Raw genomic sequence first — 26,248 nt, forward strand, 5'->3', positions numbered from 1 at the left:
ACCAAATGGACTCTAAGGCTGCGTGTGTAAACGTCGACTTCTTTTTCTTCTTCTTACAATAACAACAAATATTATTACTATTGTTACAGCAAAGTTGTTTAAGTATGTGAAGCTGTATCACACTGACATGAGGAATTTCCTTCCTTCCAAATATTGATTTTTCCCCCTCCTTCACGTAACACATTTATTGATACAAACATTAATTTTTCCCTATGTAGATATTACAAAAATTAGAAGAATGGCAGAGAGGCGATGGGTAGAAAAGATTGAATGCCTTTTAGAACAAATACGTCATGAGGGCCACTCCAAACGAGCCCATCTGTATGATCTGTAATTGATCAGTGTGACAGAGTGCGGTGCAGCAGCGCTCACAGGCCACATCTGACAAACGACTAGACACGACCTTAAGAGCCGACCTACACACTGCTAGGAGAGTGGAAAAAAAAAAAACAAGAATGAACATACAAGCAAGCCTAGGAGAAAAATCTATGCAGCTGAAGTGAAACCGCATTCTGTCTGATGAGCGATGTTAAACAACAACTGGACCGGCGGGCAATTACCATGATTGGAGTGCTGTGCCTTGCGAGAGCCATCGAGACAGAGTTAGTGGAGAGGTGGAGTATCCCCACCTTCTCCCTCCTCCGTTTGGCCGCAGAGGCCCAGCGCTCATTAGCATGCATGCTTTTACAGGCCTGGCCAAACCAGTCAATGCTCTCCACTTTATTTATTAGTAAATAGAGACAGATGGCGATGAGGAGGTGGTATTGACTACCCATAGCCTTTTAAACAGGAATCAATTGCAGGGGTGGAGCACTGAGATGAGGGGCATTAACTCGCTAATATAGCCTTATGAAATGAGCCAAAGCTGGCTCATGAAGCTGGATTTTTCTCAGTCGGTAAAGCCTGCATACGGTACAGTAAGGAGAGTCTGTTGTTTGTCGTGGCAGCGCAGAAAGATGACTTTACTGGAGACTTACAGGACCTGACAGCTGTCAACATATTTATAAGCGGATGAAATGCACCATTGATCCCATTGATTAGCTGAGCAGGCATGTTGCAGGTTTTATTTTCGTGACAGAAAAGCATTAGAACGTAGGAGGGCTTGGCTGAGCGGTATCCTGGATCTCGGATCAACGTGGACATGTGTTGGGGTTGTATGTGACAAGATGGGAGGGTCTTGAAGCCTTCAGACTGCACGTACTGTACACATACACTCGAGCGCAGTTTATCCAGATATAGGGGTGGGGGGGGGAGTGAGGACAGGAGACAGGCACTTTAGATGTTCACATTTACATTGCTAGTGGGTATTGATTGTTGAGGTGTGCATGGGGTCAGTGCATGTTCAGCAAATGCATCCACGTTTCTAGGAATTTCAAGGAGGATAGATAGATAGATAGATAGATAGATAGATAGATAGATAGATAGATAGATAGATAGATAGATAGATAGATAGATCGCCAACATGCAGCAGAGGCCGGCTGTGGAGCTGCAGTCAGAGGTCATCTCCATCATCTATATTAATAAGTCTTTATCATCTCCCAGCACTGTCTGCCAGCACGTACAGCCACAATTGAACGTAGAACAACTCACCCCTCCCCAATAACCCCGCAGCCCCCTGCACAGGGACCGGCTGAGCTGTAGTGAGCCGGCGCCTTAAACCACCCACTGCCGAGGCAATTAAGAGTTTAACCTGGATGCAGCCCGGGGAATCCAGAGAGAGACTCCCGTCAAATAGAGCAAGGCTCTGCAGAAAGACAGGAGGGAGGGATGTGCGAGGATGAAGAGAAGAGAAGAGAAGAGAAGAGAAGAGAAGAGAAGAGAAGAGAAGAGAAGAGAAGAGAAGAGAAGAGAAGAGAAGGATCCTGTGTGAAGGGGAGGGAATAAAGGAAAGTGATGGAGAGCGGGGAGGAAGAGGGAAGGAAACATGTCTGAGCACACAGATAGACTGAACAATCGCAGAGAGGCTCTGGCGGAGGCAGAGAGAGTGAATCTCAGCGCAGTGTACACAGCCCTCTCCTCCATGAGAAGAAGGTCACCAGCTCTCTCTGAGGACTCCCTTAAATAAAGTCCCCTATCCTGCACTTTTCTGGGCAAACAACCTCCTCTGCTCTTTATTAACTAAATATGAGGGGACTTTGACCGGGGGACAAAAATTCAATATTTTTCCCCCACCAAATATTTAAACCAAGCAAATAAACAGACAAATAAATAGATCTCCTCTGCCAGGGGAGAGGGGGCCAGCCGATCCCCTGGATGTAATTTGACGGCCCACTTACTTGGAGGGCCAGAGCCCAGTGCTACTCAGACACTCATTTGAAGAGCTGTCAATCAAGGGGCAGCAGCGTTGGCGTCGGGGATGTGTGAGCGTGTTTCATGTGTGTGTTTGTGCGTGTGTGTTAAGCGGGGCTGGCCAGCAATTCATCTTCAAGGTTGGAGCAGATAAGGTGAGCATCTCTCCTGATGAATACATCACACCCTCCTGCTCCCCATACTACCTTTTAAAACCGTCCCTCCACCCTCCTCATATCCATCCTTTACTGCTTGGATGCTGCCTATCAAATCATCTTAGGAATGACCTAATATTCACAATTTTGTCTTCGCTGCCTCCTGGAGATACATTAAACTTGATGGCAGCTTAGAAATAGAGAGATGAAGTTGACTGTCTCTGCAATCCTATACAGCTAATAACCAAGATTTAAACTGCAGCTGAGGGCAGACCACAGCTGTTGGCTTCGAACTCTAATTCTTACACCCGACCATTCTGTTTACCTTTCTTTTGTTGCCGTATTCTTTTTTTTTCTTGTTCGACAACATCATTCTTTGATCTCCAGCTTTGTCTCCATTTCTTGAAATCAGTGAAATCTAAGGATTAGTCTCTGTCTTCTTCTTTTGTTACATCCGATATCTCAGAGGGAATTTGACAAAAACTCCGGGAAAAATGCATCTCGGCAGCACGCTCTGGTATTTGAAATAAAACTGATTGGCGTCAAAGTTAAAAGCAGACAATTTGACACGTTTGTCCTCAGTTGCCTCAAGGTAGAATGCATCACTTGTGAGGTATTTACTGTCACGTTGATCTCCTTTTTGTCATTTTGCGCTACCACAGAGAAAAAAACAAAAAAAAACACAAAAAAGGTCCTCTCAAGAAACGACAGCCTTGGTCGCTTGTGCAAACAGCTTCAAACAACCAGTGTTAATAGTAGGGGGTAAAAGAAGGAACTATGGTGATGGTCTGTGCAATGCACAATACAATCTCAAGGATGGTCATAAAAAATGTTAGCATTTCTGTGGCTAAAAAAAGTAAGCCAATGTAAAAGTGCAGTTCCTAAAATGGCCACTTGAGGCTGACTCTAAAAGCAAATCAATCCTCATAGACCCCAGTGTAAAAATGTGCAACTTTACAGCAGAAATAAACTGTCTATAATTTAGGCGTGGTTTCCCCTCCGAGGACAGTCCATGGCCCGACTCAGCTTCAGTCAAGCTCCACCTCGTTGCTCATTTTTGCATTAGTGAGGAGTTAGGAGGACTCAGGCACCGCCAAGAAAGTGACAGCTGGAGCCACCACACTGATCTTCGAAATCACTCTCAGGAAATCTATCACATCACGGAGGGTTCATCCATCTTTATATACTTTCCATGGCTATGCTTTAACCACACCCTGCTCTTAAACAAGTATCTTCACTTGCTGAAGCTATAGTATATATGCTGATCTTACTTTTGGTTTTACTTTTTGGTTCATCAGATTCCCTTTCGCATTTGTCATTCTCTAAGTAATGGTTAAGAGCTGACGGCCTCCTTCCTCTCCATTTGTTCTACCTAAGCCTTTTCTGTCTCCTGTTGGGTATTTGGTGTGTGTGCGTGTGTTGGGGGTGTGTGTGTGGGGGGGGGTGGAGTACTGGCGATATCAAAAAGTCCTTTCATCCATTTTAGATGAGATGCAGATGACTCAATTATGCTTGGCCTGACATCAAGACCACTTGGCGGAGAAGCTGCTAACGCTGGAAAACGATCCATTTAATCCCACTGATATGAATGGCAGGGCGCTAACAGGGCTCGCAATGGTAAGAGAGCGAGACAGGTATGAGTAGAGATGCTTCGGCAGCGCTCTGCAGTGTATGTGAAGGGTGGGAAAGTGATGAGGGGGGATGATGTGGGAGAGATTACGGGAAAGAAGGAGAGAGGAGGAATTAAATGCAGCGTTTTGCAGTGTTTCGTATTCACTCGTGGAGTTTTTGTCACTTTTTGTTACCGAAAGCTACCAATATGAAGTAAATGTAGCTGAGGTGAAGGTGAAACGATGCTAGAATGAAGGAGATAGGGTTAGCTGACAAAGCCAAACTGGCTCGTGTTTGGTGCCCTGAAGCAATCCAGGTGATTCTTGTTATCAGATCAAATGATACAATGGAGCAGGCAGCTTAGCCTACGAAAGCTCCCAGTCCTCAGCTTGTTTTGTTTACAGTAGCCATGGTATTTAAATTGATGTGGAAATGATACAAAGATGACCTTTCAGGAGAGATCCTGTAGTTGGGAACGTAACTGAAGATGGAGTGGAAAATTGCAGCTAAAGTGTACAGGAAAGGCTCAGATTAAGATGAGAGGCGAACGGGAGAAATGGGTCAGCCACTTCAGACTGGAAACGAGAGACGGAGAGATAAAGAGACGGAGGTCCTGCAGGACGCATGGTTTTGGGGCTGCTGGTCACTAGAGTCGGGGGCCACAGCGACGACCCACAAACATGCTCTACATTTGATCAGGCTGCTGTTTGATGTGCAAGGCCTCGCTCCCCCAAGACCCCCTCTTCACTCTTCAACCACACACACACACGCACACACACACACACACACACTCATCATGCCATAGCCTCTGTTCATCAGAGCTGCTCAGCTGCCAGGATCATGACAGCATCAACACCAGCATCAAGACTTCACCATCAGTTCACTCTCACTCTAATACAAAGTGAACCGGGGGCCGGGGAACATGTCGGTTGTGATAAACCCGCTAAGAGAGAGGACAGTCGGTCTGCAGGATGAGATAGTTCAGATTTTAGCAGACCCAAAAAATTCAGTTTGGCTTGGTCACGGATTGAGAGGAGGTTTGGTGATGGGAAAATAGGATGAAGTGTAGGAGTATATTTAAAGTCAGAATTTTTGCGCTTTAGAATGTAAACATTTGTTTGATTATCTGACACACAAATCCAACTCCATAAATTAACCAGCAGCAGAGCAGATGCAGGTAGAATTACTGACTGTTATTTCATCTTGGTCTTATCAAGTGACTTTTATTTAACATCTAACATAAACATTTCATCATTGATAAATGTAAATGAGACACGAATAAAATCTCCGTCAGCAAAGTAAAACAGAGTGACATAGTTAGTTGGGCTCTGTAACCTTTGGTGTAATTTACAGTGACAGACTGCTGCGCTCACTTTATGTGCAGCCTTGTATTTATGCTGACGTGAAACTTCTTCAGTCTGCCTTTTTTATGACCTTTCGCGCAATTAACAGTTGCAAAACATTAGGGCTTGTGTTGCTTCACATGTAGTCAATCAAGTCAGTGTTTTGTCGGTGCTGAGTGGTGTTTGTCTGTGTTGGTGACAAATGAGTGCGGCCCGTCCCACTGCTGACAGCCGCCCTGGAGCTGCGATGCTATCTTCAGCTCTTCTGCCTGCTTCTACAATTACTACTGCCTCTGTGGCCCCGGGGCCTCCAACACCAGCCTGCACTCAGGAACCTTAGACACACACACAAAGTCAGATACATTACACACATCTATTCATTTGTACAAACTCACGTTTACACACATTTTTACACGTTTTCGTTCCTGTACACACTAAACACGCCTTTTTTTTGTGCGTCTTGTACTGATAACGCACCAAGCCCAACTGTGCAGTCGTCAGTCTACACACATCGAGCTTAAGGCCAGATTTCCTCAGTTCAAAACATAAAATACAGTTGTCCTTTCCTGGCATTGACAGAATCATTACTCAACCGAAATAACACCATAAATCTTTAGAATTTCTTTACAAACTGAATAAAAAAAACACTTTTAAATCCACTTTGTGATTCCATTTACCTACCCTGCAATCAGCGCCAGCCATATAGCCACACACCGAAACATTTGACTGGGATATGACCCCAAACCGATACCTTTCCCCACCACACACCTGGTTATTTTATCTCCCCTTGCACCTATTGTTGGCCTAATTGAGGGTGGCTTGGCTGGTTGGCTGGTGGCTGACCCCGGTCAGAACAATGCATACCTGTGGCTCTCACCAGCGCTGTGTAATTGTCTCTTCAAGTGGGGGCCCTTTTTTTTTTCTCTTCAGTCGGCCCCCGAGGGGAGAACGCTCCGCACTCATCCATCACTCAGTCACTCAGCCACTACAGGAAGTAGTTAACATAAGCGACCTCTGGGATGGAGGCTGGTGAAGAAGGGTGTGGAGTTGAGGTTTTGGAGCGACATGCAGAATATTAGCCGGCGCTTCATTACAGGGAGTGACATCACTCAATCAATCAATCCATCAATCAAGCTGTCGTTGGAGATATTTGCTCTGCTAATCCAGCCGGCTCCTTTGAAGTTTAGAGTAAGAAGCAGCTGGCCAAAAAAAAAAAAAAAAAATGTAATTACTCAGACAGATAATTAGATGTACATACTCATGCATTACACAAAGACTTAAAAGTCATTAGGGTTCTTTGTTTCTACCAGAGCAAATCCATTTGGAAATTATGTTTTTATATGTATCAGGAAATGCTTTACTGTGCATGTTCCTGCCCGCCAACTACACCACTAAGTTAAGTATCTTTGCCTGCCCGATTTATCTGGAGGGAAACTCAGAGGCCACTTCAGAAGGAGGATAAAGACACATGCTTGCTTCGGTTGGCTGGGTCAAAGGTCAAGTCAGAAATATTAGAAGTACAGTCAATCAACATTTAAACCGACACACACGTGTATGAAGAAACTGTTATGTGTGTGTTATCCACCAGGAATTTAAAAAGAAGGAGACAGATGCAGGTCATTGGATAAAACACTGTTTTTTTTTTTTTTTTTTTTTTTTTATTTACTGCCATTCCTATTGCTTCAGACAGACAAGCTGTGGCGCAGGGAGCACAGAGTGATTCAAACAAGTCAACGCTACTGCCGATCTACAAACAAATCTCTCTGACAACAACAAACAACAAAGGCGCAGCAAAAGAAGAAGCAAGAAGAACAGCGTTTGGCAACCATTAACATCTTGGAAAAAACTTCAGAAGTAAAAAAAGGAGTGCATTCTGCATTTTTAATAGTAAACAGCATCTCTACTTCATCATGAACTAGATAGAGAAAGAAATCAAACGAGGAGGGCTGCTACACTGCTTTGACGTCGGCCCCCTTTTCCACCCTTTTTAGCTTTTTTTTTTTTTTGAAAGTGGATTTTGTCAGAAGCGCCAGATCTTTCTCTCGCTCTCTCGGATGGCCTGCAGCATTACAGGGGAATGTGGTGCTCTACACACTTTAAGAGTAATTAAAAGCGATTGAACAGCTGTAATTATGAGAAACGGCGGTTGTGTTCCGGGTCATTCTATCAGCGCTGCCTTTCATCAGAGCAGAGGCAGAGGGGGCCCCGCTGCTAGTCTCTGTTTCTCCATATGCACATCTTCGAGAACAAACAACTGGCAGGCAGCCTACAGGCTCACACACACTATCACATTCATGCACACGCGCCTTCGCGTTGACGTGTGGGAGGGCGAACGTGCACACGCGCAAACACACACACAGGCCAGCGATTGATCACATGTATATTCAAAATGGCTAAATGCACACACACACACACACATACACACTGTCACGCATCAATATGGCACAAGCACACCATAAACACTTAACAACACATTCTTCATGTTCTCCATTGGGTGACATTCATAACTTTTCTTATCATAATCTTTCTTTGGTCTCTTCAGGCTTTTGTCCCACTTCTGAACACAATAAAGGGGGTTACACTATACACAAGTGAAGAATGCGATACCATGTGAGCAACGTGAGTTTTTCTTACCATTCTATACTGTATTATAACACTGTGTGACAAGTAGAAAGCATATATGTATGTACTGTACTGTGACTACTGAGAATGAGTCAATCCATTGATAAAAGCATGTCTGGGTTACATGAGATTAAGTAACAGAGTACACTGAAATAATAAATAGTTACACAATGTATGCTAACACTGAAATGCAGGTTCCACATATGTTTCGTTAGACCGTTGTGACACTAGTAGCTTGTCGCTAAGCTTTGCGTTGTTAGCATGTTACTGAAGCACTATTCTGGATCTACTGTGGTGGTCTGGTTTCCTTCCAGCCAAATACAAGTTGGGGGGGGGTGGCTGAGATGCCGGGGGTCAGCTGGGGTAGTGGAGGGTGGAGTAGGGGGGAGATGTAGATGCCCCAATCAAAAGGAAATCAATCTTGGTGGGATCACGATAGAGGTATCACCAGTGGTCCGTCCCCTCAGCTGATGTGGGGACCATTCAGAAAAGCTGGTGGGTTTTTTCTTCTTCTTCTTCTATCTCTCTCTTTTTTCCTCTCTCCATCCTTCACATTCTGTTGAAGAAGAACAAAGAAATACATAATGGTCAAAATGTGTCTTTTGTCTTTTTATTTTTATCAAATGCTGTGCCTGAGCGTGAGGCTTTTTGCAAAGGGAACTTAAGGTTTAGATGTAATTTTAAGCCTTATATGGGTATAAAAGATGGTTTCAGTTTTTATACTGATTGCTCACAGCCTTTTTGTGTCACAACAAGAGGCTGAAATGCCTTCAAAGAGGCCCAGAGGGGCCCATGATTCATACTCTGATTATGTTTGACTAATAGGAAGACAATGTCCAACTTCATGTACTGGCCACTACAAACACCAAGTTCACTGAATGATTATACACCAATCAGCCAGAACATTAAAACCACCTGCCTAATATTGTACAGATCCCCCTCATGCTGCCAAAACAGCCATGACCCGCTGTCGGGGCCTCTGAGGATGTCCTATGGTGTCTTGTACTGGGACCGCTTGCAGCAGAGCCTTTGGGTTCTGCGGGTTGCAGGGTGGAACCTACGGGAATTTGGCATGTTACAGGGCATCCTACGGATACTCAATCGATTGGAATCTGGGAAGTTTGCAGGCCAAGTCAACACCTTAGGCTCTGTGTTGCATTCCCCGAGTCATTCCTGGGCAGGTTTTGGGGAAGGTGCTTGGCCTGCACCAATATTTAAGTGGGTGGTACATGTCAGAGTAGCATCCACATGAATGATCCATGGTTTCTCAGCAGAACATTGCACAGCAACAAGATGATCAATGTTACACACGTCACCTGTTGGCTGTTTTAATATTATGGCTAATCACTAATCAACTACGACAGTTCATGATAAGACTTGCTGAGGGGTTTGGTGTTTTAGAGCTAAAGTCCTATACGTGGAACAACGTGTGTGTGCATGTGGTTTGTGTATCTGTAAGTGAAGTGGCAAGGCCAGGCCAAACATTTTTTTGGAGCCGTGAGCAGATTTTGAGCAGCTCCCAAAGCTGAAAAACTGATACTGGATTGAATAAGCGGTTGTCAAAGTCCTTCCAAGTTATTTATTTATTTTTCATGTTTACTTTTTTGGGCCCCAAGTAGCCATTTAGTTTGCTTATGCCTTGGGCCAGCTTTTCTGCATTTGTCACTTGGTGTGCAAAGCATGTAAAATTCTGTTTACATTTCTTATTTGACTGTTCACGCATTGGTCTGTAAATAATTACTTCAGTATTTATGAGCCTGGGTGTATTTATATATGACATTATTAAGAAATAATCATTTGTCCAATAAACTATAGGGAAACAATGACAAGACAAGTTATTCACCTGTGAGTGGATGCATGCTGCATGGGCTATATACATATAGAGATATATACTCAATGTGTACATAAGCACATTTTCACGCTTCAGCATCTTGGGCCCACCTCCAGAGCAGCGACTCCACTCTGTTGATGATGTCAGCCAGATCAAAGGGCAGAGGCATGCTGGGGTCATCCACACCCCAGAAGGGCCGGTCCACCGGGGCCTCCTCAGGGGGTAACGTCTGGGCCAGACTCGAGTGGCACCTGAGGCGACAGGACACAGGAAACAAACAAGCCCATTAACTCCTCCCTCCCATCAAAACCAACTGGTGGACACTCATCAACATTGGGGCACACTTCTGAACTCACTCACAAAACTTTCCACTCGTGTTTTCTTTATGCTGCTACAGCTGCTGCAACGGGCGCCATTGTCACGACACATGCACGCACATTCCTGGTTCCAGGTGATTTTTATAATGACTTACATTCATTTCCTGGACACCCAGAAGCTTGCAACATGAGTAATAAAAGTACGCACACAACTCTAGCTAGTGGACAACGCTGTGGCTGTAGTAAATGAAGATAAACAGAGATGTTTCTATCTGGTGTTGATGGATTGATTGATGAAGAATCTAAAGGGGTCAGTCCCAGAAATATCAAGGTGTTCAGCCAGTAATATGCCTGTTTTAACCCTGTTCTAAACACACAATCAGTATTATGTGTTGACTAGAAGGTAAGGAAGAGAGAAAGCTTGTGTGTTTCCTCCTCTTTTTATGACTCCTAATAACAGTTTGCCCGACTACAACTTCCCCAACAGGAGAGTTTGTCAGTGTGATCTTAAAGAGACTAAACCAATTTATTTTCTTAGTATAAATACTTCAGATAGTTTTTTTTTCTACGACACATTGTTAAAGAAATATAAAATAATTCATCTTTAAGCAACTTCTAATTGCCTCGGCAACGCAGAAGTACTTAAAAACTTACAAGTCGGTAAAGCTCATTAAAGTGAATGGAGCTGAGAGAAAAGGAGAAAGTCATGTGTCGGGAAAGTGTTTCTAAAGCCATAAACGACAGCAACAGTGATACGGTGATGAGAAACCACGATATCATATATCATGATTAATGCCCCATTCATCTTACGCACAAACAGGCACACACAGCGGGATGCTTTCACGAGAACATCACTCTGTGTTGCTGCAATCATGACAGAGCAGTGAGAAACCCAGCCTCTTCATGTCACTGCATAATTTTTATATGATTAATAATCTGGGGGTAAGTTGTAATTTCTACAGTGTTTGGGGGCCCCCACAGACCTTGGCCACATCTTTTGTCAGACCTGTGTAAATATTTACTGCTGTGACTCTGTGTTGCTCTCTGCTGTCAGTGTAAATCTGCCCTCCCTCTGCCTCTTGACAGATGAGAGTGACCCCTGACCTGGAGGTGCAAGAGGGAAATGTGGAGGATGGCATTTTGTATGTTGTGTGTCTAGTGTGCGCATGTGTGCTTGTGAGTAGTGACTCAAGAATCTCCTTCTACAGCCACAAGGCCAGTTATATTCCCCACTCAGTCATTATGCCAGGGTCTGTCCTGTCACATCTCTTTACCCTATCCACACCCAAAAAAATCTCAAACAAGCCCCTCACACACACACACACACACACACACATGACCACCACCACCTTGTGGCCAGCGACTGAAGGAGGCGACGGAGAGGGCACAGAGAGCCGAAGAGAAGGATATGGGGGTCGGTTATGGATGAGATGAGGGGATGTTAAAGTTGTCAGGGGACAGCCGGGGGCTGCCACAATTTGTGGTTATATATTTTCACTGGAGCCACTTAATGTTCAACTGGCTCTCGGCCTAAGTGCTGCATTTTGGTGCGGTTAGCCCTTTAAAGAGCTGCTGCATTATGGTGGTGAGGAGCAGCATTAACATCCACTGTCCAATATATCTTCAGCGCTCTGGATCAGGGCCTGATAATAGCATCTGTTAACATGCACTAAGTACCATTATGTAGCACATCACTTCATAAATAATACGATTAGGCGACCTTGGGGCTTTGCGACGAGCCGTGTGTTTAAATGTTCTCATCATTTATTTAGGGTGCGAATTAAAGGAAGCACCACTTCAGAGGAGGAGGAGGAGGAGGAGGAGGAGGACATGGCTGGCATACATATCTACAGAGTGTGTGAGTGCAAACTGACCCAGACAGCACGCACACACACACACGCACTGTGTGGTTCTGCTGACATCAGCTTGAGGACACCATAGACCAAGGGAACCCGGGCTTTTGATTTGGTCTGATTAAGTATTCATGCAGTAGAGCTATGAGAGAAAACACTTGCCTCTTTTCTGCTGCCCTGACTCATAATGAAAGGCTACATACCGTAAAACCCCGACTAGCTGCCTTCAACAGAGCTGCTGCATTTATTTGACAAGGGATCTTGCAACATTAGCTTGCAAATAGAAGGCTCCTGGTTTACCAGAGATATAAAAGATATCAAGACTGGAAGACTATCAAAGATAATATAGTGAAGGTAATTCAGCACACACTTTTACACAGTCTACCACTGTTCACAGAGTTCCGTCCCTTGACTGCTAAAATGGAACCAAACAAAAAGTCAATATCAAGCGAGGTGCCTTAAGCTCTCCAGGGCTCTTGCTAGAAATTCTGTGTAAGCCAAGGTGGCGTACAAACAAGGCTCACCAAAAGACTTTCCCATGGCAGAACAGTCCACCTTAAAGTTAAGGTCAAAGACAAAGAGGTGTGCATGTGTGTGTGTGTGTGGGGTAGGGGGGGGTTAAAGAGGGAGAGAATGTGTTTGTGAGTCCAGGCTGTTCCAATGGATTAACCCCAGACAGATATGGGCCTAACTATCCCATCTGGCGCTCGGTCAAGAGAGATTGGCAATACAATCACTCATTTCAATTTGCCCTGAAACCTTATAGCCTGGCAGGCCCCCGCTCAAATGGTATGCTAATGTGAAAGGTATCTAGGCTTCTATCGCCTCTATTCCACAGAGGCCTTTCCCTCCATGCAGCACAGTGCACTTGAACTGCGGCTGGGGCGGGAGCTCCACGGCCCTCGCTGCAATAAGGGCCGGAGCCCCCTTTGCGCTCAAACTAACCACTTTAGCTAAAGTGAGTGTTAATTATGGACAGGCAAAGCAGTCAATAAAAGGTTAATGTAAAAGTCAAAGGATAAATTCCTTTAAGCATTGCATCATTCCACCATCTCCGCGACCAACACACTGCTCGCAGGTCTCCTAATCAATACGTTTTACTGTAATGCGCTCCCCATCGATTTCCTCTCCCCCCCACCCCACTCCATGGTCCGGGCTCCATCACTTGGTTAAAGAAAGGAAAGGCAGAGGGAGAGGCAAGGAGGGGAGAGAGACAGGGAGGGAGAGAGAGAGAGAGAGAAACGAGTAAATAAAATGATTAACCTCGGTTTCACTTTGTTGTTTCACTCATAGACTCTCTCTGAAAGGCTTGTTAGAAGGGTGCAGGGTGGTCCAATATCATCAGTGCCATCACCTCCATCCCAACCATCCCAATCATCAGCATCATCAGCCCACTCAATCTCTGGCCGGTGTGTAATTGTGTAGCAGTACACTCAAGCAGGGCCATACATTAAAAGGCCCTCTGCTCTTAACAGGATGGAAATCCGCCTAATAGACAACATCAGTGCTTCCGACTCATGCAATTACACTGATAAATGCACAATTGTGTCAGGCCAAGTGAAAAAGAACCCCGAGAATGTAGAGAGGAGACAACACTTATTGCATTATTGCTATACGAGGTCATTTGTAACCTCATGGGACCAGACAGCTTGGGCTGCTTGACTCAGGACATCATTTTAGGACAAGCCAGACATCGTTTCTAAACTTGTCAGCTGTTTTATGTGAAAGTCATGCAAATTACCAATATGTTCTTCTGAATGCGTGAAACAACAAATGGTTATTTAAAATGGTAATACCATCTTATAAAACCCACTCCATGTGAACTAATAGTCCCCTAAAACCACCTTGCAAATCTACCTCATGCAATTTGTTTATACCTCAGAAGTTTAAAAAAAAAAGTTATGAGTTACATAAGACTCAAGCGCAGACTAGTGTTTGAGAATTACTTTTCCAATTTGTGACCACAACTACCTGAACAATATGAGCATAGGTAGCGCACTGAGAATCATCTCTAAAGTATGTGCCGTGCCCTACACAGTATCTAAACTGGACCACAAAATAAAGCTTGTCTAAGGATACAATGAACATTAATCAATCACCCATGTCAGCTTTGAACGGTATTAAACGCCCGTGCTGATCAAGGGAAGCAAAAATACCTCAGATCACCTGCTTCCTCGTGCTCCGGCTGTGCTTCATCTGACTCTCTAGAAATTCTGTGCAGGTGTGAGTTTTTATGGTTTTGGCAGCCTGAGTGCCCGATAGCTGAGAATGCAATCAAACAAGTCATGAAAAAACAGGCATGTGTCTCATAAATCAGCCTGCCCCTGAAGGTAAGGCATGCAATCACGTCCCAAGGAGAGAGAAGAAAGAAAGAAGTATATTATCCATGTACATTCTGTATATGCAATACTGTGTAAGAAATGAGTGATTGAGCACATCTGTCTTTGTATGTTACGCAGTTATATAAAAGGTGAAAAAAGACAGACAGATAGCATTTAACTACATACTTATCTTACTGCTGTGTTGTGCAAGATATCAGAGATGTTGTGGAAAGGGCAGTATAACAGGGAGACATTCAGAAAGAGCCCAACCTGTGAAGTTTGGATCTCAACTTACACCACCCGGGACTCCGAGGGTCCCGTGAACTTTGAGGGCTGTCCTCATTAGAGCCTGAACACTGCCTCAGATCCCCAACCACCATCCCCAACTCCTATTATCCCAATCACTGCCACATTCAGCGTTAAATGTAAAGTGGTCCAGAATGTGAGCCAGCCAGCCAGAAAGAAGAAAGCGTGGGCAGGGCCTGCGTCTTAACCGTTTCCTCAGGATCAATCACATGCTATTGTGTCTGCAGACAGCTGCTGACTGTACACTTTGTGAGTGTGTGAGGTGGGCAATTGTGGAGAGAGAAACAGAGAGGGAGGGGGCATCATCAAATGCATGACATATGTTCCTTTCATTTTGATTCCCTCTAAGGAGCCTGGGCTAATAAAACTAACATCTGATGCACTCTTTTCCCCTTTAATTAATGGTTGTGGAAACCACGCAAAAATGCATTAGCAAGGGGGGGGGGTTAGGAGACGAGGTGGTTGCCGCGTGGTGCTTTCAACACCCCCAACCCACCCACCCACGTGCCACCATGGCTCTGCTGCTGCTGCTGCTGCTGCTGGTGCTGGGAACAATGATTCTGCCAGGGAACATGGGTACCTTTGGGTGGGGCAACCCCTTCCTCAGACTCTGTGAGGTCTCCCTCTCGCCAGCAGCTGCAGTCTGGACTGCTCATTAAACCACATGAAACAAATAAGGCTCATTATTGGCATCTCCAGCCAGTTGGAAACACAAGGACCGTGAGTTTGCATCGGGTCCATGTGCCGTAAATAGAGTTAGCCGGAGTCTTACGGCAGGAACAGAGAAGTTTCGTTGTACCTGCACAGTCTGTGCCTGCTTCACACCCTGCGTTTGATGTGGTCTGGCTGGCTGCCCCGTCTAGAGCAGGGTGAACCAGATGTAACAGAAAAACACACACAAAGCAAGGTAGCCTCTAAACAGCCTTCATAATTGGAAGCAATAAAACACTATTGCAGTCTGGAAGTGCAAAGGAGGCAAGCCCCTGAACTACAGCTACTGCTCTCAAAAACCAGGTGGACGTCCATTAGGTGCTTAACAGCGTAACAAATTACCGAACACCCCGGCCTGCTCCTTCTCCTCCTCAGGCTACGGGATGGAATGTGGCCTAATGTCAACACAGGCGCAAAATTTACGAGCAGACAACTATTGTTCAAATGCAATCAGGTTCTAATAAAAAAAAAATTAAAAAAAAAGGCAGGAAAAGGACAAACAGATAGGGCCCTCCTGGCCGTTTACTCTTCCGACAAGGGGTGGAGAGACAGATCACCCCCTAAGGCTGCGGGTCTGTGTGTGTTCACGAGTCTATGTCTGAGAGAGAGTGTATCCGTGTGTGTCTGTGTGTGCATTTCAGAGAGAAAGAGCGTTTACGTGCTCCGGGCTGACTGGGGAGGAATGAAAGGGGCTGTGGCTTTTCGCCTACTAGCCACCTGTGCCAGGCTACAGGATTGTTCAACAGCTGACTTAAAGGAAAAGTGAAAGACAAAAACAACAAACAACAAAAAGTTTACTCTGAGACTTGTCAATAACACCCCAAGGATAACGCTCAACAGGGACTGCCGCCTAAACTCAACACAGCGTCCCAAACGAGACACACGTGGCCAAATACCAGAGTGAGACATTTTTATCTATACAGGCAAAACTAATTAGAGCTGATTCTGAAGAGACACAGAAGTTTTTCCTGATGACGCTATTTATTTATAAAGCCCAGGAGAGAAAATGGAGCAATAAGAGGACTTGATGGCGAGGGTAAAGAGGTTACGAGCCTGCGAGTGATTGCACTTTTTCACAGCTCGGCGTTGGGAGGCTGTAAATCTGCTGTTAGGAAATCAGGAAGATGGTTAATGTGGCGTTGGGAGCACTAACTCTTAGTTTTTCAGGGCAATGGCATACCGTTGCTGTGAAAACTTGTTGTGCTGAGAGTGATCTTGTAAAACGATCATTTTTAACCCTTATCCCTCCCCCTCATCGCAGGCTCCCTCCCTCCTGGCCAAGCGTTAGTGCCTTGTGGGCATCATCTGAATGGTGCAATAAAGCTGGTGATGGATGAGGCTTGCCTCAACAGCACTACAGCCGAGCCATTGGACGACACCTGACCCCAGTCACATGATAAGGTCGATCCAACGCAGGCACAATTCCCACCTGTCTTCAGGTGACAATGGCCGGGTCAAGCTGGCCCAGCTAATTATAGTCTATTGTAACTTAAATTGCCTAGTTACAAGTCATCCTTCCAGCTCCAGGGGATGTGGTGTTAAGTTCTGAAGCCTTTGTGTAAAGCAAAACTGTGAGATAGAAGCTTTAAACTGTTGCACAACAGATATTGGGTTTCAGAAATGTGTATATTAAACCGCTTTACAAGGGGAAGGAAAAAAGAGACAGTGAATTAGCTGTTCCTTTTAAACAAAGCATGGGAACAAACAAGCAACTCCTCGAGAGCAGGAAACATCTTTGAGTAAATATGACATTTTGTTCAAACTGCACACAAAAAGTCACCTCATTGTTGACTCTGCTTGTCATGATGAGATCACATAATAGACTCAGCAAACCAGTGATAGTAAACACACCCTTCTGAAACAGTCATAAATCTAAAGCCCAATAAATTGGACAGGGTCAGGTGTGGGCTATATGACAATCAACAGAGCGTTCTTGTAAAGCAAACAGCAAAAGCTGAACACTTAATTTACAATAATTATCAGAAACATTTTTAGCATTTCAGCATGACAAACAAAGGAGTGACACACAGTAGGAGATGATGTTCCCACATGGTCAACAGCACAGCGAACGAGTCAACAAAAACTCAGTTTACAGGACAGGATGTACTAATTATGAAAATGTCAGGCAGGGTATACAGTAACTTATGAGCCGCATTCTCCCAGATGACTTTCCCCCCCCGCAAAACCTACGAAAGAAAAAAGTCCCAAACTCAGTTAACTTCTTATCCAAGCATGAAAGAAGCCTGTAGTATTTGTAACACCGTGTGTGAGTGTGTGTGCGTCCATGCGTACACATGTGAATGCTGTGCGTCCGTGCCAGAGGAGCGCTTTCTGCCAGGTGTTTGAACTTCTGCATCACCTGGTACTCCTGCTGCGTGAACACGAGTTTTGTTTCACCCTATTAAGTAAATAGTGTAATTAAAGGGCCTCAGCATTTAAAACGTTGTGAACAGCCAGCAATTTGTTTGGAAGAGCAGCCAGGCTAGGCCCTGAGGCACTGCACCGAACAGGATGCAAAGGGTTCACACAGCGAGCCAGGGAATTCAGTATAATGGTGTGTGTGGGTGTGGGTATGTAAGTACCTGCCTATGCAGATGAGTTGGTGCAAAAGTTTTAGGTGGAGGTGTTCATCACTCACTAAGACATGTTCTGGGTGTTAAAAGAGTCTCTTTGTGGTCTAACAGGTACTTAATAGTGTAATATTTGTCGTGACAGTGTCAGGACTTGATGAAATAATTGGAACACCTGAATAACTGAGGGCTGTGTGTGTAGGAGAGCCCAACCCTCTGTCATACCGATACTGAGGGAAGGAAAGAACTGACGTTTACTGTTAAGTACAAAAAAAAGAGTCCAAGTCGAAGGTGACACAGGGTGAGCTTGTTTGACACAAAGACAACAATAGGACAGAAACGACAAGCAGAGCTCAGCATAATAAAAACAGAGGGATTACATCTGAAGCGGTAACAAAGATCAGCTCTCTATTACTTTCCTCTCTTAATGATTTTTCCACTCCACAAACGTCTCCACTCTACACCACCTACCCCAGTGAGGATGCTTCCGACTAAATTCTCTGCCGTTACAGATGATCCAGGGTCAGCTGTGGGGAGTAAGAGAGGGATAACCTCTTTCTGAGCCCCACAGAAGCCCAGATGGCGGTGCGGAAGCTCTCATCCAAAAACTAGCTTACAACTCAATCACTATGGCCGCATCTCCAAGTCCACAGTTTAACCCCCTCTGATGTCAGCCAAGGTCACAGATGCACACTTGAGAGGCAAAAAGAGCCAGGAGTGAAGTGCTGCCAGAGTCGAAGGAATTAGATCCGGGCTGAGTGGCCCTCATCTGGCTAAGCCTGGTAAGTAGCAAGACTAACAGGCTGAGGCACGGTGGTTTGGGTTCGCAGACGCGCATACACACACACACACACACACACACACAAACCCGTGCTTCTAAGCCTGCGCGCAAATGGACACAAACATAAATAAGGAGGTAAACACACACTAACATAGCCACACAACCAGACACACACACACACACACACGGAAGGACTCCGAGGGCTACAGATGGTGTGCCCTGGGCCTGGTGACTGGGGCTCTGATTGAGCTCGTTTTAGATCCAGTGTGGAAGCTGCCACCATGCACAGGGCTCAGGGGTTGGGGATGAAGACAAAGAACAGCGGAAGAGGGGAAGAGAAGACGGGGTGGGGTCGAACTCCCTTCACTGCATGGGGACTCCTACATTGTTAGTGCAGCATCGACATGTCTCCGTCCATTCGTCCCTTTGCCCTACTGCCCAAGTGCAACCCCTGTGTCTCCACCTAACACTAACCAGTGCAAGCATACACACAACAAATACACAGACACTAATACACACACACACACACTCACACACACTGGGAGCCAGCGGCCACTTCAGCCGTAATTCCGCCTGACTTCCGCTGTCTGACTGGCAGGAGACAGGGAGGGTGAGGACAACAAGCTGTGAATACGGGAAGAGACAGAAAATCATTGAGAACCTTGCCTTTATGAATCTTTGATGAGAGAGAGTGGGGGTTGGCGGGGGCTTTGCCTCTGGTTAAATCAGAGCATAGCGTGTGTGGTGTGTGTATGACTGCCAACAGAGGTTGAGATAAACAGGGCCTGGACCAGGCCCAGACAACTGCAAACCCCGCAGTCGGGAACATTTGTCCCTGCAATTAGTCGCTGTCCTCCCCGTTCATGTTGCAGGTAAGTGGTATTGGTAGCTTGCAAAACAGCTACAGCTATGAGAGCCCAGGCATGTGGTGGAAGCTTGAAATGTTGCAGGAGCCCTTTGTGTGCAAGTCAAAAGGCGTCTTCCATATTTAATTATGCAGCTGGCAGCTCCTCCACGGATTTACCACAGATTAATATATCAATCAATCCCTGTACAGGTGGTAAACACAATGACAAACAGTTATGAAAACAGGGTCACACAAGGTTGCATGTTAAGTAACTTTGCTGGCCGGCATTCCTGAAGTATATAAATTAAGTTCTATAAATTTGTTCTGTTGTGCATGTTGCTTTATATTATTGTTCCCTAGACACATTTAGCTGTTTTTAAGATGCACCTGAACTTCAAGTAAAAAAAAAATCGCTGCTATTTAGGATTAAACCCAGTGTGAACCACTGTTTTAAGAGCTGAGGTGCTTTTCCATCAAACATTTAAATTTGACATTGATTAATCAAAAATGAATAGAAATCAGAGGTCAGTGACAAATGTCTTCAGATTTTACCGGTTCCATCGGTATGTTTTATTTTTTTTGGAGCATTCTCTGCTGTGATGACATTTAACTGCTCTGGTTAATCCTTGGAAATTATGTGCTTAAGTGTTTATACAGCAACACTTTCAGACTGTCAGAAACTCTGCATTCTCACTGCGGAAGTTGTGAATTATAACCCTCATTTCACCAAACTTGGGAGTTTAAAACACAACCATTTAAAACTATTCATTGAAGACGCCTGCTCCATTCAGCCCTCAGCTCGGTAAGCATTTTGTTTCCTATGGCTGACATTGCTGGTAATAGCCTCCATTTCTCATCCAAGAGAGAACCAGTTTAACACATGCTAAAAGGTCTGGCTCTCTGCCATGATAAATGACATGCAACTATGTGCAAGAAGAAAAACAAACAATATGACGAGCTGGTATTATGCTGTCCTACACTGCATTTTTCTGATTAACAATGATAAAGCATGTTGCAATGTCTTGTAAATACACATTCGCTTGCAATTAAAGCGTGGGAAGTTGCGTTACATCCACACCCACGCGGTGTTCCTTTTCTTCCCTGTTCATTGTTTTACCTGCACACCTGTTCTGACTTCGGACACATGAAAAGCTGATGATGACTCAGAGGAGGTTGTTTTAATTAAAAATACAAGACGTGTTACAACAACCCTCTCTCACATCTCAGAAACTGCTTTTTAATTGATGTCAAGCAGGTGCCAATTTTCTTCTCAACATGAGTTAGGTTATGTTACGAAACAAGCAGAGCAGCATAGTAGCTTTATCTCATCTGCCACCTGTGACAGCTCAGAATTCAGAGTCCTCCAGGAAGCTCGGCTCATGTTGTGTCACCGATGAAGCCTTTTGAAGACTCGATTCATCCATCTGTCAGTGAGCACTGAGGTACTGCCGACTGACTTCCGATCACATAAGAGCTTGGCAATGAGATGAACTGTCTTAAGCTGATCAAGAGTTGCCTTGGCTTCCATCTACATCTGTCAAGTTCAAACTTTACACTTCGCTGCACATGTTGATTACATATAGCAAAGTACAGGCACAATTTCAAGCTGCTGTTTGGACTAATCTACTTTAGGCTTGAATTAACACAGAATTTCTACTTTCTGGGATCCTCAGATGAAGGTAGAGGATTGATTGACAACTAAAGTGCCTTTTCTCACAGCTTGCGGACCTGCCACAGCTGTGAACTTATCTCCTACAGCCTCAGGAGAAGACAATGGAGAAGTATGCCAGGTTTGGGTTGGGTCGCAAGCGCGAGTCTCACAGTGCCCCCTGATGGTTCGTGCATGCTTTGTGCCAGGGAGGGAAGAAGTAAGTGGAATGTGTGGTGTGACTGGAAAAAGTAATGCAAAGGAAACAACGTCACCTGACATCAAATGGAACCGGTGTCCAGTCTTTGTTGGCAGGCAAAAGGAGGTGAAAAGAGCAGTACTTAGCAGAGCAGCTAACCTGTGGTCTTATCTGCTGGACAAATCAATAGTAGTGTCTGAGAGCAGAGCAGAGTATGCTGGGAGGGAGCTAGAGGGGCTACCTCTGGCCTGCTGCCCCCCGGGCCCCTCCTGGGGGGTACCTGCCTGTCTCGTCGCCCTCCATCTCTTCTGCTTCAGTGCTCCCATCGTACGAGTGCTTGCTCACACACACAGAGATCTATGGAACAAGGCCACATACACTCTGAAACAAGCATCCAGTGACATCGTGTTGAACCATCTATACTATAAAGTGCAACAGGAAATCCACATTGTTTAAAATGTTACAATGCAAGTGCAGACTTGTGTAAAGTATATAAGAGCACATACAAGCAAAGTCAAGGGTGTGCAAGTACATACACACTGAGACACACTGTTTTCCCTCGATACCCTACAGTACATGGACCCCAATATGGGCAAGCTACAAATGGCTTCCCATTGCACTGGTCGCTCACACAACAGGGGAGAGGAAGACGTTCCTAATGCACAACTGAACATCTCCCCCCACCTTACCAAAAAGCCCCGGAGAACAGCCCATCTCTGAGCAAAATTAAAGAAGCACTGCTTCGAACTGCAGGCATGCAATTCTCTAAAAAGCAGAGACCTTTCTCCTCGTCTCTCCTCCACTCGCTGCTGCCTACTTACTTTCAATCACAGTTAACATCACAGAACAAGAAGTGGAGGGATGGGAGGAGGCGAAACACAAGCCTGCTGCACAATGCACTTGTCTGGCAGCTGCTTGGTCTGACATTTGAGGCCATAGGGACCTTGTTGAAAGAGCAGATGCTCACTGATGTACAGGCACAGGAACATGGCAAGTACACAAGTGGCTGAAGTCAGAAAAAAAAATCTGCACAAACATATGACAGAAAAGAACAAGGGGAAAAGCTGGAGATGGCAGGCTCACGCAGAGATGTGTCTGAATGTAGAAACATGACCGTAAATACACAGTGGAGTGGACATGGCGCGCTGACATACGCATAGATGGAAGACGACACCATGCAAACAGTGAAATGGATGTAAAATAGTAGCTACCCTCACAAAAAAAACATCAATACATATTTTCACATCTATAAGGAAAATGCATCTTTTGTAAATTTGAACATGTGCAGAGACATGTCTGTCTGACACACAAATACACAACGTCCTACTGTCCCAGTGGACAGGCAGTGGAGAGGCTGTTCCAGCCTTTCCAAGGGCTGCAACTAATTATTATTTTATTGTCGATTAAGCTGTTATTTTCTTGATTAACTGATTCATTGTTTAATTTGTAAAATGTCCGAATTTTTTAAAAATGTGATTGTGTTTGCCAAAGCTCAAGTTGACCCAAATGTCTTGTTTTGTCGACAACACAAAGACATTCAGTTTGTGAAAGTGCAAATGTGTTCACATTTAACAAGCTGGAATCAGAGAGTTTATTAGTTCTTTAACTATTACTTAAGATGTTTCATAGTTGGAGAGTAATGGATTAATCAACTAATTGTTGCAGGTCTACTGTCCACACATTAAAACATGAAAACTCACACCAACCTATATTCAACTTACATATTGACCTACATATTGGTCATACTGGCAGCAATCACTGATTTGACTTTGCTGGAAAGGACAAGAATTCAGTGGTCTGTGGCTGAAACAAGAAAAGATGAGTTTAGACGGAGCTGGAAAAAAAGGAGACAGCAAATAAGGAATGATGGAAAGATAAGATGGGAGGAAAACAGACGGAAACAAAAGAGAGAAACACAAGACACAGAATGCAAAGTGAGAGAGGTGCAGAGCAGGCAGCATCGTGGTGCATCTCCGGCACAGAGAAATTAGTTTCCGCAGAGGACCGCAGGCAGCGTTATGGAAATGGGTGGCTGGCAGCTTCTTTGGCTGACTGTAAACAGGATCTTGGTAAGGCATATAGCCTCTGGTGAGGCCCACAGAGCCTGGCATCATCGCAGTGCTGTGCTGAGCTGAAATACTCCCACGGTCCCTCCTTCTATCTATCTGGTTCCTCTGCTCCAACCTGCCCAAACTCCACTCGTGAGTAATTTATGAAGTGGGGTGGGGGTAGTTGCGGAAGCGATACACACACATCCTGACACCAAATACATGACATGTTCCACATGTCTTCCCACAAAACTACAAAGAGCCCTTTTGTCTCTACAAAGAAAAAGAAACATTAAGAAGTAGTTCGGGATGCTTGCATCACTTTGTGAACTGCTGTGAACCAGATAGTTAATGGCAACCCAGGTTAAGAGGCGAAACCAGAATTAAAGTAGCTCTCTGTGCTAATGGTTAGCTTAAGCCCTAATTAAGCTGTTCATTCAAGGAATATGACATTATCTGGCAGCATTGTCTTGGTTATCTGGCAGCACTGTCTTCTGGTTATGCCAGGGTACAAACGTGATACACTGCCAAGTGACTAGAAGAAATGCCGTCCAAAAGACTAGCCAGGAGTTAAGGGACCTTGGCCATAAAGGAGCGTAATCTGTACAATCAGAAATATTTTTCCAATTAGTGTGGCACATATCTGCAAATTACTTCCATAGTGTTCAAACAGGACATCGAACAAAATCCACTTTGCAGATGTTCCCACCACCAGTTTCTGTCTGCATGTGTGTCAGTCCAGAGAAAGTGTGTCTACTTGTCTGCCTGTTCATGATAGCTGGCGCAGGCCTCTCTCTTTCCTCTTCCTAACAGCTGTAGCTGGCACAATTAGGCCTGCATTATCTTTGCCATGCTGCAAAACAAAGTGCAGTGGCGTAATGCGAGGTCTTACACAAAAGTAAACAACTTCATCTTGTGTCTGAAATATGTGTCACTGTGATTGTGCAAAGCTGCCCATCGACACAGCCGTGTCGGGTTGAAGGAGCGTCTCCTAATTAATGAGAGAGAGAGAGACTGAGAGAGAGAGTCAAAGCCAGAGGAACTCTCTCTTCCACAGTTCTCCTTCAAACAAACACTTCCTACGGGACCCCATTGTTTGGACTGAGGCATCATGGGTAGCCTTATTTACAGATTTTAATTGCTCTGGTGATCTGTGGGTAAAACACCCTGTTGTAATCACCCCACAATAGAATTGTTACTCTTTCTGACAATTGTAATAAAATGCTCTACAGCGTCCGGGGGAAAACAAGGAGGAAGGAAACAGAGAAGGGCAGAGAAAAAGAGACACAGATGGCAGACGATGTAAAGAAAAGAAAACTGGAAATACAGTGAAAAAATAAATTAGAAGAAAATATTTTGGATGCAAATTTTCTCAGCGAGAGGAACTAATCCGAGCAGGCGGGAAGCAGGGATGAGGATGGGACTGTTGTCCAAGGAAATGATTGCTCCCCCACCTCAAAGTGACAACCATGAGAAGCTCACCGTTCCTGGACCTCCGAAGCGGAACCGCAGAGGAGACATCCGCTGCAAGCATCACACAACACACACACACACCTACACACAGAGACAGATTGGGAATGAGGAGGTAGGTCACCTACAGGAGGAGATTAGTGTCACCAGGCAGAGGTATGAACATGGGACTGTCAACTGCAGCTGTCCCTGATCTGGGAGGAGCTGGCACAACTAGCTCTCATGTACTCTCAGACTGTTTTCAAAGAGCAGGTAAAACACAGTGTCTGTTGGAGCTGAGAGTGGAGGATTCCCCAAATTAGAAACTAAACTAAATGTGCAGGGATGAAATCATTTCACTTCATTACGTACACTAGCAGTCACCAGAAAAACTGCACACATGTATGATCTAATGCGACAGAATACAGCAGCAGGACAATAATAAACAGCACCTGACTTGACATGTTGTAATTTTGTGTTTGCTTTATTTTCACAGCTGTGTAATCCTACCGCGCAGTGCTACAGTTTAGGGCAATATTTTCTGCAAAACATATCAATTATTTCATCTCCTTCATTTACACCGAAGAACAAAAATATTACACAAACTTAAAATGTGATAAAGTCCGATCCAATAACATCACATAGTGCATCATCCAAACTTAGATACAGGTCTGACATACTACAAAAAGTTGAAAACTATATACATATATTTTTAAAGGTTTTTAAAAAGGCTGTATGCATTACAAGATTATTTGTTTTATATAATTTAAAATAAAACTAAAGTAAAATATTTTGAATGCACTACAATGTGGCCAGTTTGTCGGTTGCACCTATATTCAAAAATATTGATCTTTAATTGTTGTTTAGTAGCTGCGAAGACTAATGTTTCCGACCAGCACGCAGCCTTTTGTAAAGTACTGAAAAGATACTGACACCCCATTGTGTTCATTTTTGCCGAGAAGAAGAGTAGCGTCTCCTCCGCTCTGTGAAAAAAAGCCTGTTTTACTTAAGTGAGTCAAACTCTATCCTATTATTATGCCTGCTGATAAAGGTAATACAAACACCCTGTGCATCAAAGGTCCATGAAAAATTAAACAGCCAATCAGCTGGCAATTATTCTCTTTAATCTCCTGGAGGCAGCCAATAGCGATGTGCCTCCGGTGGTGGTGGCCTGGAAGGGATTCGTGCCTTTCAGTTCTGCACATTTCTCAATCCCAACACTTACTTTGCATTATGCTCAGCTCAGGATAAAATAAAGTACAGGCAAACTTTCTGAACTGTTTTACTTTTTTTTTTTCTTATTTGTGAAAATACACCATTTTGAGTATTGATACTATTAAAGCCAGA

General features: G+C 44.6%; 1 protein-coding gene across 1 annotated transcript in view; it reads right to left on the bottom strand.

The window, feature by feature from the left end:
* Window positions 1-7,015: 7,015 nt before the first annotated feature.
* The window catches only part of fto (FTO alpha-ketoglutarate dependent dioxygenase), a 118,690-nt gene continuing 99,457 nt past the window's right edge, over window positions 7,016-26,248 (bottom strand). Inside the window, exons 9-10 of the mRNA XM_008284487.1 lie at window positions 9,962-10,102; window positions 7,016-8,576 (exon numbers count right to left, since the gene is read on the bottom strand). Of these exons, the coding sequence (XP_008282709.1) occupies window positions 8,570-8,576; window positions 9,962-10,102 (148 nt within the window). The 3' untranslated portion in view covers window positions 7,016-8,569. The remainder of the gene's footprint in view (window positions 8,577-9,961; window positions 10,103-26,248) is intronic.

The sequence above is a fragment of the Stegastes partitus genome, unplaced genomic scaffold (genome assembly GCF_000690725.1).
Source record: "Stegastes partitus isolate 25-593 unplaced genomic scaffold, Stegastes_partitus-1.0.2 Scaffold361, whole genome shotgun sequence".
Lineage (NCBI taxonomy): Eukaryota > Metazoa > Chordata > Actinopteri > Pomacentridae > Stegastes > Stegastes partitus.